Below are 19571 nucleotides of genomic sequence, written 5' to 3' on the forward strand. Positions count from 1 at the left end.
ATTGATTAATGTTCAATAAGATGTATGCAATCTACATTTTACTTGCAGAAGCATTCTATTTACAAATTTAGAAGAGTATGTGCCTTACTTGATCAGATTATATCAAGTGCATTGAAACAGGTTGTAAAATTACTATCAAAATGATTATGGCCATTTCTAGGCAACACACTATTAAATGTTGTAGCTGTGCTGTATTGATGACCAATCTGACCCTCCTCGTCCTTTTACAAGAGTGTTGTTCTATTCATGGGCTTAAGCTACATCTGCATGACTAAACCTAATGCAGTATACGTGTTAATGATAACACTAGTATACAAACATATTGATAATGATCGTTATCCCTGTATTGTTGTTTAAAACCTGCACAATTACGCCAAATTGTAAAATATCTGGAAAAAGGACAAATAAAAAAAGAGGTATACTTCATGATACATGTACAAAGCCAAAAAGAATCATGAAAAAGATTTGACAGAAAACTTATCCACCATTACCGCGTTCACATAACTCACGTTATCATTTACGAGAGAATTAAAAGCGCAGATATAAATGCCAAAACTATTTGACAGTTTTTCAGACGAAAAATACCATTCGAATTCGGCTTCTCGGTCAAATGAAAAAGCCAGAAAAAGTATTCTTCATATTGTTTTATTCATTACGTAGCCAGTGAAACAAAATGTAGTTTGCCATTGTTTTCAATTGAATATTTCACCACAGAGACGTCTGGTCCACATTCCTTTTACTTGTCTTACTAGTGTCATGATTAAATATATGATGTGGCTGTTGATTGTACGGGAACAGATCTAAAAGAAAGAAATCAAGTACAATGAATACAAAGCTTTACAATTTAATTTTGGATGTAACACGTGTTCTGATTGGCTGACGTTATTTTGTTATCAGTCCATAGATATGATTTAGTCATGTGACCGTGACGTCATCAACGTTTCTCAAGGTTTTCTACAGTTTAAAATGGAATTTAGAATGAAATTATAAGAAATGACTGTAATTTTTTTTCTGTCTATTCGAGTTAACATAAAATAATGTGGTGCACACTGTTAAAAAACTCGCTACGCGCCAAATTGTTTATGCTATTTCTTCATAGACAGAAAAAGTATCAAAGTCATTCCTTAAATATTATTTATATTGTTCGACTTGAAATCAGTCGTATGAACGTTTTTTCGTATATTTTATGTCCACCAAAACTTGAACACATCGGGTAGCTAGGAAATTTATCACCAAATATTAACAATGTCAAGAGGCAATTGAAGACAAATTAAGACACAAATATGAACTTCTACTTTGTATGCGTTATCATTTTCATTTTAAACACATGTAACATAGCAAAGTACCGGTGGGTGGTTTTTTTCGAGCTTAAAATAACACAGAATCGTGCATCTGTATCAATTTTCGACATGTTTTCTTAACACTTTACATTTGGAAATTAATCATGAATACAACCGAGACGCTTTGTGGCTGAAATGAACATTAAATATTTATCAAATTCACGTAAGGTAAACTTTACTTGAAGGAGTTAAATCGCTAGTTTCTTCATTCTTTGGTTAATTTATCAACAAAGAATTTAAATTCACTAATTTCTAAATAAGAAAATGCCTTCACCAAAATAGGAGTATGACAGTTGTTGGTAATTCGTTTGATGTGTTTTATTAAATGATTTTGTCATTTTATAAGGGACTTTCTGTTTATGATTTTCCTCGGAGTTTTTGTAATTTTATTTTTTGTTATAAATCAAATCAATATTGAAGCATTAACTACATTTACGTAGTTGATCTTATCCTTTTACATTTACACAATCATTATGATACCAGCTCTTGATACTACTATTCTATTTGAAATATATGTTACTTACTCTTTGAAGAGCTTAAACTATCGAATGAGTCCATTGACGATCTGTTTGCGTTTGTAGTGCCTTGGCTTCCTTGGTCTGAACTATTGACTGATTTGTCATCACTACGTTTATTTTTTCTGTTTATTGCAGGAGCAGGGTCTTGCTTCTGCAAACATATTTAAAAACATTGTAAACCATACTAGGTGAGATTGTTATTACAAAACAGCTTCATTTATTGGTTCACTGTTTAATTTTAAAATAAATCTGATTTCAACTTAAAGGAAAATTAAAAAAAAATAATGTTTAATATATTTCAATTACTTATACATTTTGATTTAGTTACATCAATAATATTGTTTCGTCTTCAACTTTCTTTTCAGTATTTTCTCGTATGCATTATATAACCTTATTTGGATCAACTTTTTGGAGCTTAGTATCCTCAATGCTCATCAACCTTTGAATTCTTTGGATGTATAACTATATTGTTCAGAGCGTCACTGATGAGTTTTATATAGACTGTCGTATCAAATTATGAGCCTGTATCTATGATAACTACATGTATGTGCACTTGAAAATAATGAATGTTTGAACGTCAGCAAATTACTGTTGCTCCTTCTTGATATCTGAAAACTAACTTCAATATTCAAAGAAATATCTACACCTGTTCCTATTTTTTTCAATATCTTTTTGTGAATTATTTTCGAATTGACACATTAAAATACTTATCTAACCTTTAAAATAACACTTTAATAACTTTTGTCTTTTCTTTTTTCTTTACAATGCATTTTAGATAGAGCTTTTCATTCTATATTCAACGAATAGTCTCCCTTTTTCCTCTTTCCAGGAATACTTATTCTTTTAAAGCAATTTTTCAACTTACCTCTGACACATTGCTACGTTGATACTTGTTCACACTCCAAGGATCGTCTGTCGAAAAAAAATCAGATCTGACTTTTGCTTTTCTTTCTTGTGCAGCCTTTATTCTTTCATCTCTCTTCTGAGCTTCTGTTCTTTTGTCGATTCTACAAGAAGTGAAATTACAGATAAAAGAAGATAGCACATAAAATTGTTATATCAAACTGATGTGATAGAAGATAGCACATCACATTGATATATCAAACTGATGTGGAACAACGAACGTTCAAAAAGTAAGCCTTATCAGAGGTTTCTGAAGTCCACGCCTTACCCTAATTTGAGGGATGTATACACTAATACGTATACTATATATTTTCTATATGTTAACTGTCTATACAAGTTCGAATTATTTGAAAAACTTAGATTTAAATTCCCATAGGCAGAAATTATCTGAATCTTACTTGGCATATTTTTTCTGAACTTCGATTTTGAATGGTCGTCAGCTAGCTTTATATTCGATTTATCAAAAAATACGTTTGCGTCTTACATAAGCGACATGGGAGTCAGAAGTACACAATTATATTAAAAAGCAAGGTATACAATGTCTTTTTGAACTGCATATATCACAGTCAAATAATATCATAGCAGCATAAGAACCTACTGTTCTTTTATTCCATATTTAATTCAATGCTTGGCATAAAAGTATCGCAAAGAATTTTTAATTTCAATATGAAAGTATATACTAATTATTTTAAAAAATAGATATGAAACTTCGACAACTAAAACATACTCGGCACATGGTCTGCAATATCTTATACAGAGGTTGATAATCAAAACTGTATTCATCATCATTACTATTCCTGCTAATAAATACCAGTATCCATTGTCGGGGTACGTTTCAGTCTTAAATGGGCGTTCGGTCGTAGTTGTAGATGTTGTAGTTGTCTGAAAATTAAACACAACAATTTGAGAGCATTTTTGTAGCTAAACACAACGTTGATAGGGGGTGACCATTTTTTTTAATGAAGAAAGAGGAGTGAATGAAGTTTGGGGAGTGGAGTACCAATCAACCCTTTTTCCTTCGAAGATCTTTTTTTCTCTGTGGACATAAATCGTATAAATCGGGTTTTATTGATGTGATGTGATACAAATGAATGTCGATATGATATAACAGTTGATTTCTTGATCCTTTAAATTTATATGCCAGTGATATGTCATTTCATGAAATATCTATGTTATTGATATTCGTAGTAACAGAGTATTCGTTTTCTATGTAGGAATCGATTTTTAGAGAGTTAAGAACTTATGTATCCCTCGATGAAGGTAAATCCAGAAAAGCGCTTCGAACGCATGAAATTATCAGACGTGTTGTTTTCAATTTGTTTTAATTTTCCCTACCTCTGGAAAGATCAGTGAGAAGGTCGAATATCCCACACGTCCTCCACCATCAGTTGCACTTAAGGTCAATATCACTGTCTGGCCGTAATTAAAGGCCGCAGAAATATCCATGGCAACAGATATTGTTCCATTTTCATCGATATTGAAATAGCTATTCCCTAAACTTGATTGATCCATGCCGTAGGTTATTGTATTCCAAGTTTCTGTAATGTCCCCATCAGATGCCGATACATTGATGAGTATCGTTCCAATATCTTCGGTCGGAAATAAGAATACATTGTAGTAATCTCGCTCAAATATCGGTGTAAAGTCATTAGTGTCTGCTATGTTAATTGTTAAAAATGCTGTGTCTGTCAAACCTCCTGGATCTGTTACGGTCACATTACATTCCGTGACCGGTGGATGGCCAATATCAGTATCAAAATCCCCGCCAAAATAAACATCGCCTGTACTTTCTTCCATTTCAAAATACGTTGTATTATATCCATTGCAGTCCAACGTGTATCTTAAAGTTTCATTTTCTGGATCTGATGCATCAATATTAGGCGATGACAGAAGTGTTTCTCCCTGAAATTGAAATTGAAATTGTCAAAAAGTTTAGTGTAACAACATTATTATTCAACAGTTAAAGATTCAACATATCGTATATCATTGTCATATACACTCTTACGTCAATTGAATTTTACAGTTATAAAGATCGGACTTGAGCGACACAAATATTGATCCTGGCGATATGAAAATAACGCTGGATATACTTACGATACAATTATTAGGTCAAACATATGAAAAATGAAAAGACAAAGAAAATAAATTACATGAAGGAATAGTGAATAATAAAAAAAATGAGAAAAAATGGACCAAAAGAATTATAACAAAATGGACAAAACAAATAAAGAGAGACAAAGATGGACAAAAAAAACATAACAATTTTAGAGAAAACAATAGACAAAAAAGGAATTAGGAATAGAGAAATAGAAAAAAACAATAGAGGCTCTTAAGAGTATATGTGCATATTAAACAAAGGACACAGATGGATTGATGACAAAATTGTATTTTGGTGATGGTGATGGGGATGAAGTTCTTACTTAACTTAACGCTCTCGCTACTTACAATAATCTTTATCTATCATGTCTATAGTGAACTTTGCCCATTAATAACAGAGGAAAATTTTTGGTAAAATTTGCAAAAAAATGCCAATTTAATGAAAATTGGTAAAACATTGCTATAATGGGCAATAACTGTTTTTAGGGGTCAACTCGCCATTTTGGTCATGATAACTTACTTGTAGATAATACTTTGCTCAACGTTATTGCTGTTTGCACTTTATCTATATCTATACATGCTATAATAGTATTCAAGATAATTACCAAAAACGACAAAATTTCTTTAAAATTACCGATTCAGAGGCAGCAACCCAAAAACTAATGGTCCGATTCATCTGAATATTTCAGGGCAGATAGATATTCCCTTGATAAACAATTGTATCTTGTCAGATTTGATCTAAATAATTTACTTTCAGAGTTATAAGCCAAGATCTACATTTCACCCCTATATTCCATTTTTAGCTATGGCGCTCATCTTGGTTTGTTGGCCGGATCATCGTACACATTTTTTAAACTAGATACCCCATTGATAATTGTGGCCAAGTTTGGTTAAGTTTGGCCCAGTAGTTTCAGAGGAGAGGTTTTTTGTAAAAGTTAACGACGACGGACGATGACAGCGGACGACGCCGGAAGCCAAGTGATTAGAAAAGGGCCAGGTGAGATAAAAAAAAAGGATTAGGAATTGAGGAAAATAAACAAAAAAGAATTAAAACTTGAGAAAAATGGGCCATATTTGGATTACACAATACCGACCCTCATAACTGTTTTTGAAATGCATAAATGAAATGTACATACATTAAATCATTGTTAGTGATTGCAAACTAAAACATTAGGCGTTAAAAAGCATCCATATTATGATGGGAACTTAGATTGCATAAAATAGTAAAAAATAATTGGCATGAGTTAAACATTATCATACGTACCACGTTCTCTGTGTCATTTAAAACGTAATGAGTATCACTGAGTGTTGGTACATCGTTCACATTTACAATAGAGATTGTGATAGTTGTTGTTGCGGTGTCTTTTGTATCAGTGGCTCTCACAACGAACCGGAAGCTGGTAGCAGATCCAACATAAAACAGATTGTCGTAGTCAAATTCCGCAATAGTTGAAATCTCTCCACCTCAAAAAAGTAAAGTTGTGACAGCAGGTTAATTCAGTTACCAATGTACCATTGAGACGGTGAGGCGTTCCCTAGTTTTTGTTTTTACTAAGTGAATGTCCCACAATATGGTGTTGTGGTCAAATACAAACGAGTAATTTCATGTTATATTTTTTTTTTCAAAATGAGTTATATTTGAGTCACTTCTTATTCATGAATTCAATTTTTTTATGAATATATATAAGTTTTAAAATTATTTTTGTTAATATAAGTGTATCAAATGATTTAAGCAAAACACGATGATTTAAATGCCATTTGGGTAGTTTTAATTGATGAAATAATGTTCACTACAATTTGGTTTCACTACTAAAATATCTTCGAATAATGTTATTAACCAACTGAAATACTAACTTGCTGAATCTATATCAAAGTAAGAGTTTGTAGTCGGTGTCCATGAATAAGTAACGACGTCTACCGAATCGAGATCTGTTGTAAAATATGTATATAAAAGTGTATCTACAGCAGTATTTTCTTCTACCCCGATTTTTAAGTCAGATTCAGCATTTGCGAAAACAGGAATATCATTAATGTCTGAAAAAAAGTAAAAAACGTCAAATAGAAAGTGATCTTACAATATTATTTATGTATGTGCCTGTCCCAAGTCAGGAGCCTGTAATTCAGTGGTTGTCGTTTGTTTATGTGTTACATATTTGTTTTTCGTTCATTCTTTTACATAAATAAGGCCGTTAGTTTTCTCGTTTGAATTGTTTAGCATTGTCTTATTGGGGCCTTTATAGCTGACTATGCGGTATGGGCTTTGCTCATTGTTGAAGGCCGTACGTTGACCTATGGTTGTTAATGTTTTTGTCATTTTGGTCTTTTGTGGATAGTTGTCTCATTGGCAATCATACCACATCTTCTTTTTTATATTACAACAATATTATATTACCATCTATGTTCAAGCAGCATTCGAAGAAAAGACGCTGAGGTAAACACTTAGTTAAAAATAAAAAAATAAAAATAAAAGACAATACAAAACATTAAAGACCATACTCATGAGAAATCGTTATAACATTGCAAATTCTGAGTCCAGAGAGCAAAGTGTAATCCATTGTCATGTGTCATTTAAAAGGGGATTAACGGTGAAAAAAGTATATGATATACTAAAATTCATATAAATGACCTTAACAAAAGGTTTCATGGCATAACATGTGGTCCGAGACCATAATTAATTGACGCATTAAACATGGAGAAATTAATTTGGAAGGGGTATAAAACTTAATGACAAGTAACTCACTGTCAACACTCTGGACCATATTTGTGACCAACGAAAATCAAGGGGCAACAATTGTGGTCTCGGACCATGTCTACAGTTTCTCAAAATATAAAAACAATGTTGCATACAAGTACACATACAAATTAAATCTTATTTATAACAATCATATTTAATCAGATGTCTTACTTTCTACATAAACGCTGAGAACATTTGCTCCCACTGTAGTGTCTCCATCATTCACTGTTACATGGATATCAAAAGCAGGTACTTGTATTGTGGAAAAATCAACAGTGGTTTTTATATCGGCTCCTGTTGATGCTTGAAATAAAAGATAACTTATCAATCCAAATCTTCACAAAATATTTGTTTGTTGTAATAAAAATATGATTGTTTGAAAGAGGTTTAAAATACGAATACCTATTGTCCTGTGTTTTTTTGGATCGGTTGTCTGTCTATCATCACATATTTTAATTAAACATGACATTTGAATGAACCATTGTAGGTTTTTTGTAATTTTTATGGACTTTTCCCTTTTTTATTTAACTTCCAATTTTTTGTTATTCTTTTATGCTTGTTTCGTGTTGCAGGCACTTAATATTTCTTTAAAAAAAACATTTGTATCTTCTGTTTTCATATTCTATTTCCCTAGCTATACCTTATTGGATATAGAGGACACAAACGCAATACGTATCCGCAGAAATTATAGTAAATATGTATAAAGTCACGTGTTATTACATGTAAGGTTCACAAAATGAAAATAACGTTGTATTATTTGCATGTTTTCTTGATTTAGTTGCATAAGGTGCTCAAGCCCAACCATTTTTTTAAATATCCGTGGGTGACCAAATGTAGAACGTATTGAACTATATGACTAAAAAGAACTTGAAACACTAACCGATTTGTTTTTATTTTATATTTTTTCTAATAGACGTACTTGTTGTCCGGGAGAAAGGACAAGACGCTGAAGGTTCACACGTAATTCCATATGACAGTGACGTCGTAGCAGTATCAGCGTCAGTCACAACAATAGGAATCGTAAACCCGGAACTTGTTGACTGTTGAGGCAGGATCTCTTCACCTTGTTGTGAAATATAAATACGAAATTTTTTCCAAAGACAATATGTAATGTTACTATTATAATTCATTACAAAAAGATTGATTATTTTGGAGAGTTATCTATTTTTAAATTTATCAAAAACTTACCTAGTATAACTTATTGCCTATCCAATTAAAAATTGTTTCATAATACAATTATGGAAACAAAATGAATAACAATGAATCACATGCGCAAACATAATGACCGGAACAACGAATTTAGCTCTCATTTGGTTCTTTCGTCTCTATTATGCAATTTCAGGATGATAGTGTATGCCAGTCGTATTATTCATCATCTTTCAGAATTTGAGGTCAAATTGGTACAATTTTCGGGGTAAAATATTATTGCAGATCAATTGCGTTTTACTTACTTAAAAGCGTTATCATATGGACATTTTACAAATCAGAACGATGCATTTCGATTACATGTTACGTCGTTTTAAAAAGTTTGCAAGTGATGTACTCATTGACAAGCAATTAAGAACAACGAGTTTATTATCAACTACATCTTTCATTCAATATCTATGATATCTTTCGAAATGGTTTTCTCCATCAGTGATTTTATGACAATTCCAGACTTTTTAGATATATCTGTCGATTTTTAAGACACAGCAATATGGATTTATTATTTATCAATACTTTAACGTTGCAGTCTCAACGACGTTTTCTTAACGATGTCTTTCGTTCATAATATAATTATCAAAAACATTAAACCGAAGAATGATAGCGCTCCCTTACATTTATTGTCTTCAAATGTTGCGATCGAATTGAGTAATTTATAACGACTGAATTATTCGGGTTTACAAAACACATGATAAAAAAACATCAAAAGAAAACACCAATGTTGTTGTACGCCAAAAACAAATTATGACTATTCTGTTTATAAAATAAATCGTCAAGTTTGTCTAAAGTAATCTTTTAATTAAAGGTATTTTTCTGGTTAGAATAGATACTAGTAAATATTTACGTGGAAGGTCTGTAAATTCAGGTGGTATGTTTTTAATTACATAAACCATTAAATGTCCTTCATCAGAGGGTTGTCTCCCATCTGTACAAGTGACACTGACGTCATATCTGACTACTTTGTCATAGTCAAGGCTTCTGTTTCTTGGAATATATACATAGTATATGCCATATTCTGAAGGAACAAAAAAAGGAAAAAGTGATCATTTGTGAGTATATTCAAGCACATGTACAATTTGATAAATCAACATAACAAAGGAGAATGGATAAAAAAAAGTATTATAGTATAATACATTCCATTATTGAATGCTTTCTCGATCTCGATGTATTGATAAAATGTGTGTACAAATTGGAGAGACATGTTGAAAAGGATCTGACATTAAAGTTCGTCGCAAACCCAAAAGAAAACCAATGATCATACTACTATTTGAGTTGAAGCATTCAAAATATTTCGCTTTATGTTGTTTAATCGAAGACGATTCGTTTTAAAAACAAAATTGTCATTTAAATATAATGTAATACTAGTTTTGTTTTTTAATGATCATATTTCAATTAACCCGAACATGCTTGTGCAGTTTATACTAAAAGTAAAAATGGAGCCGTTTAAGTATCAATTTAATCCAAAAGAAATTTCTAAAAAAAAAAAAGTATGTTTGTAAATGTATAGGTTATATTATGGTATATCTTCAATTATTCAGACGGCATCAGAGGAGATAAGTAGTGTACTTATTATTTTACACTCTTTAAATAAAGTATGTATTTTTATTAAAAAGAAAATTATATATAATAACGAATAAATATTGAGAGAATATAATGAACTCCAGTTCATGCGTAGTCTAGTGTGTAAACAGGGCGAGCATTTTCTGTTAAGACCCAAAAAATTTATAAAACTACATGATTTGAAAAAAGTTTCGTATATATACTTATATGATAGCCGCATAACATTCAATTACATTGACAAAAAATGCATACATCATTACAAGCTTAACCTTCATGCGAATCCACACATCCAAAATGTTACAATTGGGAACAGAACACATACGATCACTAACAGAAGCGACGACTATTCTGGTTAGACTGCAAAACATTAGGCTAATGTCCTTAGATACATTCTATATTAGATTTTTCTATATTTTAACATTTTTCACAGTGACCCATGATTTCTGTATTTTTGACTTTCACTTTCAAATGGACGTGAAGTTACGAGAGAATTCGTGGCCTCGAGACGCAAATATGCAAATATTTATATTTTGTTACCTCCTTTATAGGAGATCGATGTTTAACATTTAGAAGCAACCACGTTTGTTCGCCTCCTTTACATGAGATCGGTAACAAGCATTTAGTTCCGACCACGATAACAATTGGAAGCTCTCGGACATTTAGGTAACTTGCATCGTAAATGAACGAGGTGTTACATTATGGTCATTTGCAGAAATCATGGGTCTCTGCGAAAAATGTAAAAATATATAAAATGTAAGGTTTGGCAACTTACATACATGAAGAGATACATGAAAGATGAAGAGATTGATGTCTGATTTATATAATTCCAAGGCTCTCAGTCGGCTCAGAAGCGACGAAGCAGCGCATCTATTTTGGGTGGGTAAATATCCACTTTTTGATATGGGACGAGCTCTGACGTCCCACGGCCCCAGCTTGTCTGGCAAAACAGCCGTCGGACGTCAGAGTAATTTCGGACTAGTGGTTCATTTGTGTTTCTCGTTTTCCGTTTTAATATAGAATTTACCGTTGGTGTCCCTGTTTTACTGGTTTTAAACTAGCCACTAACTATTTTGATGACCTTTTAAAGCTATTTGTTCGGTGTGATTTAGAGCTTTGTATTACTTTAACACAGTGTGACATGAATAGTGAGTTATGTAACATATATTATTGTCTCACTGACACTAATAATGCATCTCTTTGTATCTACTTATAAGAAATACCCACCTCCAGGAGTTAATGTTTCTTTAACCTCAAAAACTGTATCGTTACTGAATGGAAGAACACTATGAAGTTCACAGACCAAAGCCTCGCCATCTTCAGCATCTATTGTATGTAAAAGCGTTTCAGCTTGATTGTTCTCGTGGATTTCAACAGACGTTGGCAATGAGGTTATGATGGGTTTCTGAAATAATAATATATGTTATGCTTACATAAATGATATTCCAATTCCTCATTAGAAAAATACGTGAACCAAAAATATCAAACTCCAAGGCAAATGCAAAAAGGGGATTTAAAAATAAACAAAAACAAGAATGTGTCCATAGTACAGGGATGCCCCACTCGCACTATCATTTTCTATGATCAGTAAACCGTGAAATTAGGGTCAAAACTTTAATTGTGAATTAAAATTAGAAATATCATAGCATATGAAACATGTGTACTAAGTTTCAAGTTGATTGGACTTCAACTTCTATAAAAACTACCTTGACCAAAAACTTTAACCTGAAACGAAAGGACGCGCGGACGCACAGATGGACGAACGGAGGCACAGACCAGAAAACATAATGCCCCTCTACTATCGTAGGTGGGGCATAAAAATGAAACACAATTGTTATACCTGACTTAGTTTAGGCCTTCTTTGCAGAATAAATGGAGGATTACACCTGATTTTATAGCTACATGAACCTTAACTGTAACTCGTTTGAAAGTTGTTTATATTTTTTTTACATTGGTAACATTGGGAACAATGTATTTGTTTTCACTGATGTGATACGATGCAGTAACTTTACACACTTCGCATAATCTATCTTTTTGAGACATTTTTTGCCATACCGAAGGGTTAAGCAGTCGAGCCAATTTGACATGGAAGCAACAACCACTTAATCTATCATAAATAACGAGGAGGTCTTCTCAGAAATTACTAAACTTTGATCCTATAATGTATTGAAATGGTATGAGCTTTCTTTTCCATGTGGTAGATCTATTCTATTCCATATTCAATTTATCTTAGGTTTATGTCTCAAAGATCGTAAGGTATACTGAAATAGTAAAAGTTGTCTTATCTATCTAGTCAATCTATTCTATTACTTGTTCAATTTATTTCGCAGATCATGGAGTATACACTGGAATGATAAAACTGTTCTTATCCTAATCATGACGATGGGAAATCTCTTTCAATTCATGGTCAATTAATTTTAGATTGTTAGATGTTTTTGCAATCGCAATCGGTGTTTTGCTTCTGTTTGGAGCGGGTATTGTCTGCTTTTTCTGTCTATTTTGCTCTGTTTGTTAGTTTTCATCTTTTTATTGATGATTGAATCCTCAGTTAAAATTCCTATCTGTTTTTAGATTTACCTGGTTTTCTACGATGATTCTAAATGTAATTGTGTCAGAGCTGTTACCACAAGAGTCTGTGATCCGTGGAGACAAGGACGTTGGAAATGAATTGGTGGTACTCAAACTGGACTTCACTTTTATTTGATCTACATTAATTACAAATAAATGACAAATTTCACTGTAAATACATTTATACATGCCGTGTTTTAAAAACAAAAACAATATAATGGTATATGCGTTCTGCATTCAAGTCTCACTAGATTCATTATAACACATGTCTTCCATTCTTTACTCTTTATTTTCAATTTTGACAGCTATATAATTAGGTGTAATTTAAGATCATGAAAGATTGTTAAAACTGTTGTATGGAAAATTGTCATACACATTTATTTCAAGGGATACTCTCAACAAACTTAAGTTTTTAGTTTTGAAGTAGATTTTTGTTTAAATGTTGTTGTTTTTTCGTTGTTATTCAATTTTCTACTTCATTTTGTTGATACCGCTTCTTCGTATGCCTCTTGATTGTTTTGTCTATTTGTTTCGATCATATATAAAAGTGACATCATGTATAGAATGCATATGTAGGTTATGGTGCCCAGTGATGGAAATATTACAAAAAAGTATATATTTTTTTTATATTGCATCACAATTGTGTTCCCTAATGTTGTCGGTGTGTTATCAAAGCAATTATGCAAGAGCTTTTTTCTCTGACTTCTGATAAAATGTTTAAATGCACTAAATCCATTTTTACTGGATTTGTGCTGATTGATACGTTGTGTGGTTGATTTAGTTGGTATTGGTTATGAACTAACTTTCAGTACTACCGGTATTCTCAAATATGTACAATGGTATCGTGAGGTCGCAGAATAAAAGAAATGATCGTAACGGGATCGTTGTAGAAGCGTACTGAGATCGTAGTAGCAACGTTAATGAAACTAAAATTAACATTTTCATGCCGCTCATACTGCGGGCTCACCACGATCTGAATTTATTCAAGATGGCGTTAAGCGTGGTGTGATCGTGGTCTAGTGGAGCTGGGGCTGAAAGTAGAAAATGTCAGAAAATTAGTCTCTATCTTTTTTGTGGGAAGGGGAGGGGGTGGAAAAAAGGGAATGATAATAAATAAAACTAATGCTGCGTTTTAAAAATCATTACGATAATTACGTACTTGAACTTAGTTTGAAGTAAGTGTTAGTCAGTGATAAGTACACTGAGAAGTCATCATTTTCAGTATCTTGAGGATCAAGTGTCCACACAACATCGTTGATTCCCAGATGGTCAAACACGTGGATCTGAGAGGGAATATTATCAAAGTAAGGTTTCTTGTCTGAAAACAAAGAAATGAAACTGAAATTATGAAGCTGTGTGTTTTGATCAATGGAAATATTATAACATTGAACGGTTTCTTGAATGCAGTTGTATTTTTTTTTATCAACAATTACATATTAATTAACTGAATGAGTTTGTAAAGTGACATAACTTTCTCAACCAATCCCTTTAAAAAAAAGATTGAAGGTTTTCTTAAATGCAGAAGTGTTGTGTCATCAATAATATTGGCGTCGTTACTCTATATATAGACAATAATAGTGCATTGACTTGACATATCAACGATATAAAGTTGAGGCTTAGAAAATGGGAAATGCGAGGCTGTGCAGAGCTATTTCCCCGTTTCGGGCCGAATCCTCATATCGTTGATATGTCAAGTCAATGCACTATTACTGTCTTTATACTGCAATCTAAAAAAAACATTTTTAATAGTTGTTTAATGCGTTGATGTTATTTATTTGATTTAAATATTGACGGAAATTCCCATTAAAAAGGCCTCGTATCATGCTCGCAGAGAAATATACAACACAATGAAATGCAAATATACCTGTAAAAACTCACACTCGATGGTGAATGAAATCGTTTGAGTATGGACTTCAATATCAACCATTAGCATAAAAAATAATGATTTAAAGGTTGCAAACATAAAATTTTAACAAATGAAATATGCTTTTCTAATAAATGCAGAAGAAACAAGGTTTAGTCGTTCGACGCAATGTTGCATGCATTGCAAACAAGAACCAGTAGCAGAGGTCGTATGAATAATAAATATTATTTCGGCAACTTCTATTTAAATATTCATGAGGAAAAGAGATATCGGGTCAGTAACTGTATATATGACATAGAAATATAGAAATATATGTAGTCAACGCATGTTGACTGCTCAAATAGAACGAGTGCAGTATAAATTGTTGTTGTCCGTTGGGAGCCTGCATTTCAACATTTGCTGTTGGTCGATATTTATTATATTGAGTGTGGTTTTTAAATTTGTTTACATTTTGTCATTTCGATGCTTTTTATGGATTACTATGAAAGTAAATGCTTATTGTTAACACAATACATTATACACACATATTTTATATTCAAAACGGTTAAGCATATTTGAATATTCTGATATAAAACTATGCACTGACTATTTATGTATGGTTGTAAATCTTAAAGAGATTGAAGTAATTTGAATAACGATATAAGGTTGTACTCAAAATGTTATAATGCATTTTAAAGGAAAAAAATAATTCCATATTTGAAGTGGTTCGAATTTTCTTTATTTTTGAATAAAAACCATTTTGTATATGCATAGTCAGAATATTATTCACCTGAAATTGTAACTTTGCTGTTATAATTTTCTAAGAATCAAGCGATACATGTTTCAGTTTTAATGCATATTAATTTAACTAAAACTTACTTGCAGTAACTACGGCAACAATGGCATAAACCCGGTTGTCATAGTTAGACGTAAAGGCATATGTCCAATCAACCGACACACTTGAACTCCTATAGTATGTGTTATCTGGACTCGAGTATCCTGAAGCATACGGTATCATATCATTTGCCGTTGTATGCCTGTATAAAAAATGTTGAAGAAAAACAATCAGATGGTCTAAACCTCAATGAGCAAAAGATCTTACGTAACAACACAGTGAAGTTAAAGAATGGATAGGGAAGTTAGAAGACGCCCCTTGACATTTTAAGCTTGAGTAACAAGCGTGATTAAAAAGATTAATGACACGATTCTTTGTACATGTCGCTTACTCCCAATTTGATGAAAATAAAGATAATGTATGAATTACCTTTCACGTAACGCTGCTATCCGTTGCCGGTATTTAAATGGCATTGTCAACAGTCTTTTACAAATGTTACGTTTGAACTTTCGTTTAAATATAAAGATATATAAATTTGCCCTTTAAAGATATCAGAATTTGAGAGTAACGCAGTATGCATCGGTTTTATTTGGATTTACAAATTGTCGAAATCAAAATGGTACACCTAAACAACATACTGAATTGACTGATACGGTACTTAACAGTGCATATTATTTTTCTTAAAATTGGCTGAAAGACTGAACATGGCTTTGTTCTCTATTTTTCAGACTTTTCATACTTTAACAAATTTAATGAACCACTTACCATCCAATGTAATCATTATCTTTAATTTGAATTCGATGTTCTTCGGCGACTTCATAGTGGATTTCTTGATTTGTGGCTTCAACTTAATATATAAAAGAACGCTATATGTAATTACAAGACTCGTAGTGGTGTGAAGAAGACATGACTAAAGGTTGCATTGGAAACCATAACAATGGTACTAGTATATCAAGCTTAAAACACCCATGGTGTGGTTAAACGGTCGGTATAACATGGAGAGATCATTTTAAATATATTTTTGTAACTTAGCACATTCCAAACGTTTATTTAATCAATTTTATTTCAATCACAATTAATGCAAGGCTCCGTGTTGAAGACCGTACATTGGCCTATAATTGTTTACTTTTACAAATTGTAATTTGGATGTAGAGTTGTCTCATTTGCACTCATACCACATCTTCTTATATCTATAAAAGAATTACCTGGGACTACAAAAGTATTTTCGCCAACTAGTGTAAAGTTTGTATTAAACCCAGGTCTCCAAACTTGCAGTCTGATTGTTCCTAATCTTGAAGCATAAAACTTCCATGTTTTGATCATACCACAGCAACTGAACTTTACAGCATCGTCAGTCATAATGTAAGCGGTGTCTACAACAAAACATCTTTTACCATCAAAATAAGAAGTGAATTATATAAATAAAAAACTAAAAACCAAGAACATGTTCATACATGTAATATAAGAATACCCCTCTCACGCTATCATTGTCTATGTTAAGTTGTGCTTGATATTAATTTGGGTCCAGACTATTATTTGTCATGACCATTAGAAGAATCATATCACAGAGCACATTATGTATGAAATTGTATGTTGATTGCCCTTTCATTTCATCAAAAAATGCATTGAACAAAAAAAAATTGAACATTAAGCGTGACAGACGGACGAACGAACGAACGAACGGACGAATAGACCGAAAAACATATTACCTCTAAAAGGGGCGTAAACATACGCATTCCAACAGTTTATTAAATTTCAAATTCAATGCTGACTTTTTATTTCTGTTATGTGTTGACTCATGGATGATAGCCCGCTCTTAGCTGATATATTTTCGTTTTAGTGGTTTTTGATTTTGTGGAGACGATATTATGCATACCTTTGATAAGTTCGTTTGTGTTTGTCAGTTTTGGAGTTTAAGAAAGCTTCCACTGGACACGTTATATATATACATTGTTTTAATTGAACCTAACATTTTGTGTTCAGTCTTTTACGTCCCAATCTATGGCACTGGATCATGACATGTTGACTGCATAGGCAACTAACCACTGTTGGAGCTTGAATATTTACCTTTTATTAAATTTTGAGTGTACAATGTAGATTAGTTGATGTTTAATTAACATACATGCATACTCATGTTGCTGTGTAGCATCTTTGTGTAGTGTACACTATTGTGTACATAAATCAGGCCGCTAGCCTACATGTAAGCATGGATTGTTTGGATTATTTTACAATTGTCATTTCGGGTCCTTTTTAGCTGACTATGCATTGATGGGATCTGCTTATTATTGAAGGTCGTACGATGACCTTTAATTGTTAATTTCATTTGATCTCTTGTGAAGAGGTGTCATATTGACCATTACACCACATCTTCTTATTTGTATATCAATATCTAGTTTATCATTCTATCTTTCATTTAAATGGTTGTCTTTTCTTTTTTTTATTTTCATCAATGTATCATATAAATCCCTATTAAAGATACGCGAGGGTTTGGGTGGGGTTTACAGAACAGTGGGCCTAATTATACAGTAAAATGAGAGAGAAAAGAACTCACTTGAATTAGAATCTAAATTGCCATTATACGTTGAAGGCGGATCTGCCACTCCAGTTGTAGAATCACCACATACTGCAACAGATAAGATATTGGTATAACTATAATTTTCTATTAAAGCTTTTTTTACAGTTTGCTGTGCAAATGGGTTGACTACATCAAATTTTGTATCTGAAAGCTTCATACAGTCATACAAGATTAAATCTGGGCACTAAAAACGCATTTACACCTTCGGAAAAAATCGGAAAAAAATAGAATTAAATTATGATAAATATATTTTGATTCATTCCTGAAATCAAGCATGACATAATTAATTTTTTTTCAAGGGATTGTTTTAATATTGTACAGTGTATACAAAGTGTTTGTACTTGATACATGTAATGTAATTATTTATATATGTTAAGGATGTACTTAGGTGAGGTTAGGTGAAAATTTATAAATTAAGAAGTTGAAATTGATACTTTAATCTGGTAGAGCATCAATTAAAGATACAAATAAGCTAAACATATTGATAGGTCATGGACCTTCTTTTCGAGATATTTGAGATTTAAAATAAGGCGGGAAAGACTGACTCGGACTTTTACCTTATATCTGCAGTGGTATTATTGGGGCTCAAAACAGAAGAAAGAAAATTAAGAATCTTCTAAAATTTTGGTAAATGACCTTTCATGAGGTATTTAATCTGTTATGAAAATATAAATGGGTGTTATGGGGTAAATTATTTTACATTGTGTTGAATGGAAAAACACCAAGGAGTCCGAACATTTGAACCAAATTACAAAACCTCACCTAAGTACATTCTTAAAGTGATAAAATGTTTTTAGATTACGAATTTTCAAACGCAAGAATGTATTTACAAGCTGGATTTCTGAAAAGGGTACCATTATATTATCGTGTCTCCGAGTTAAGTTCAGCAAATTTGGAGAGAAGTTGCTTAAATTGTGTTTACAAAGTTAATTACTACCAATAGTAATAACTGTTTACATGATCTTATACCTTTTAAATCAGTTGTTTTGTAATTTAGAAAGGATAGTATTATATAAGCGATTGCCTGTTTTCCGTTTGCATTTTGTCCTTTTTCTGATCAAATAAAAGTTTATGCATATTCTGTTTATAAATTTATTATGATTATTATCATTTAACTGACCATTTCCCAAGTTTACCCTGATTTAGTATAATTGTAATACAGATCCCGTGTCTGCACTTACTAACAATGATATCGTTCTAGCGTATTTTTCTTTTACTTTTTTTGAGGGGGTGTCCCCTTTTTTCAGTGATATAAACCGGGTAAAATTAATTGTGCAGTTTAACGAGTACAACAAAAAGTGTATCTTACCTGCTGTCAATACCGTTACAATTTGTGAAATAAAACACAAGTAAATAAACAGAATCATTTGGGATATTTACTTCTCTCTTAAAAAAAAT

At 32.1% G+C, this 19571-nt stretch overlaps 1 protein-coding gene across 1 annotated transcript; it reads right to left on the bottom strand.

The window, feature by feature from the left end:
* Nucleotides 1–649: 649 nt before the first annotated feature.
* LOC134690013 (cadherin EGF LAG seven-pass G-type receptor 2-like) lies at nucleotides 650–18945 on the bottom strand. The gene is made up of 18 exons (XM_063549983.1): nucleotides 18936–18945; nucleotides 18150–18221; nucleotides 16804–16971; nucleotides 16364–16445; nucleotides 15643–15800; nucleotides 14080–14238; nucleotides 12930–13057; nucleotides 11580–11757; nucleotides 9640–9810; nucleotides 8512–8655; nucleotides 7764–7895; nucleotides 6713–6892; nucleotides 6123–6322; nucleotides 4097–4663; nucleotides 3489–3643; nucleotides 2724–2865; nucleotides 1865–2009; nucleotides 650–800 (listed from the first exon to the last, which is right to left on the bottom strand). Exons 1-18 carry the CDS (start codon nucleotides 18943–18945, stop codon nucleotides 706–708), a joined length of 2886 nt encoding a protein of 961 aa, XP_063406053.1. The 3' UTR covers nucleotides 650–705.
* Between the last annotated feature and the right edge of the window lie 626 nt (nucleotides 18946–19571).

Source organism: Mytilus trossulus, chromosome 11 (assembly GCF_036588685.1).
Source record: "Mytilus trossulus isolate FHL-02 chromosome 11, PNRI_Mtr1.1.1.hap1, whole genome shotgun sequence".
NCBI classification, from domain to species: domain Eukaryota; kingdom Metazoa; phylum Mollusca; class Bivalvia; order Mytilida; family Mytilidae; genus Mytilus; species Mytilus trossulus.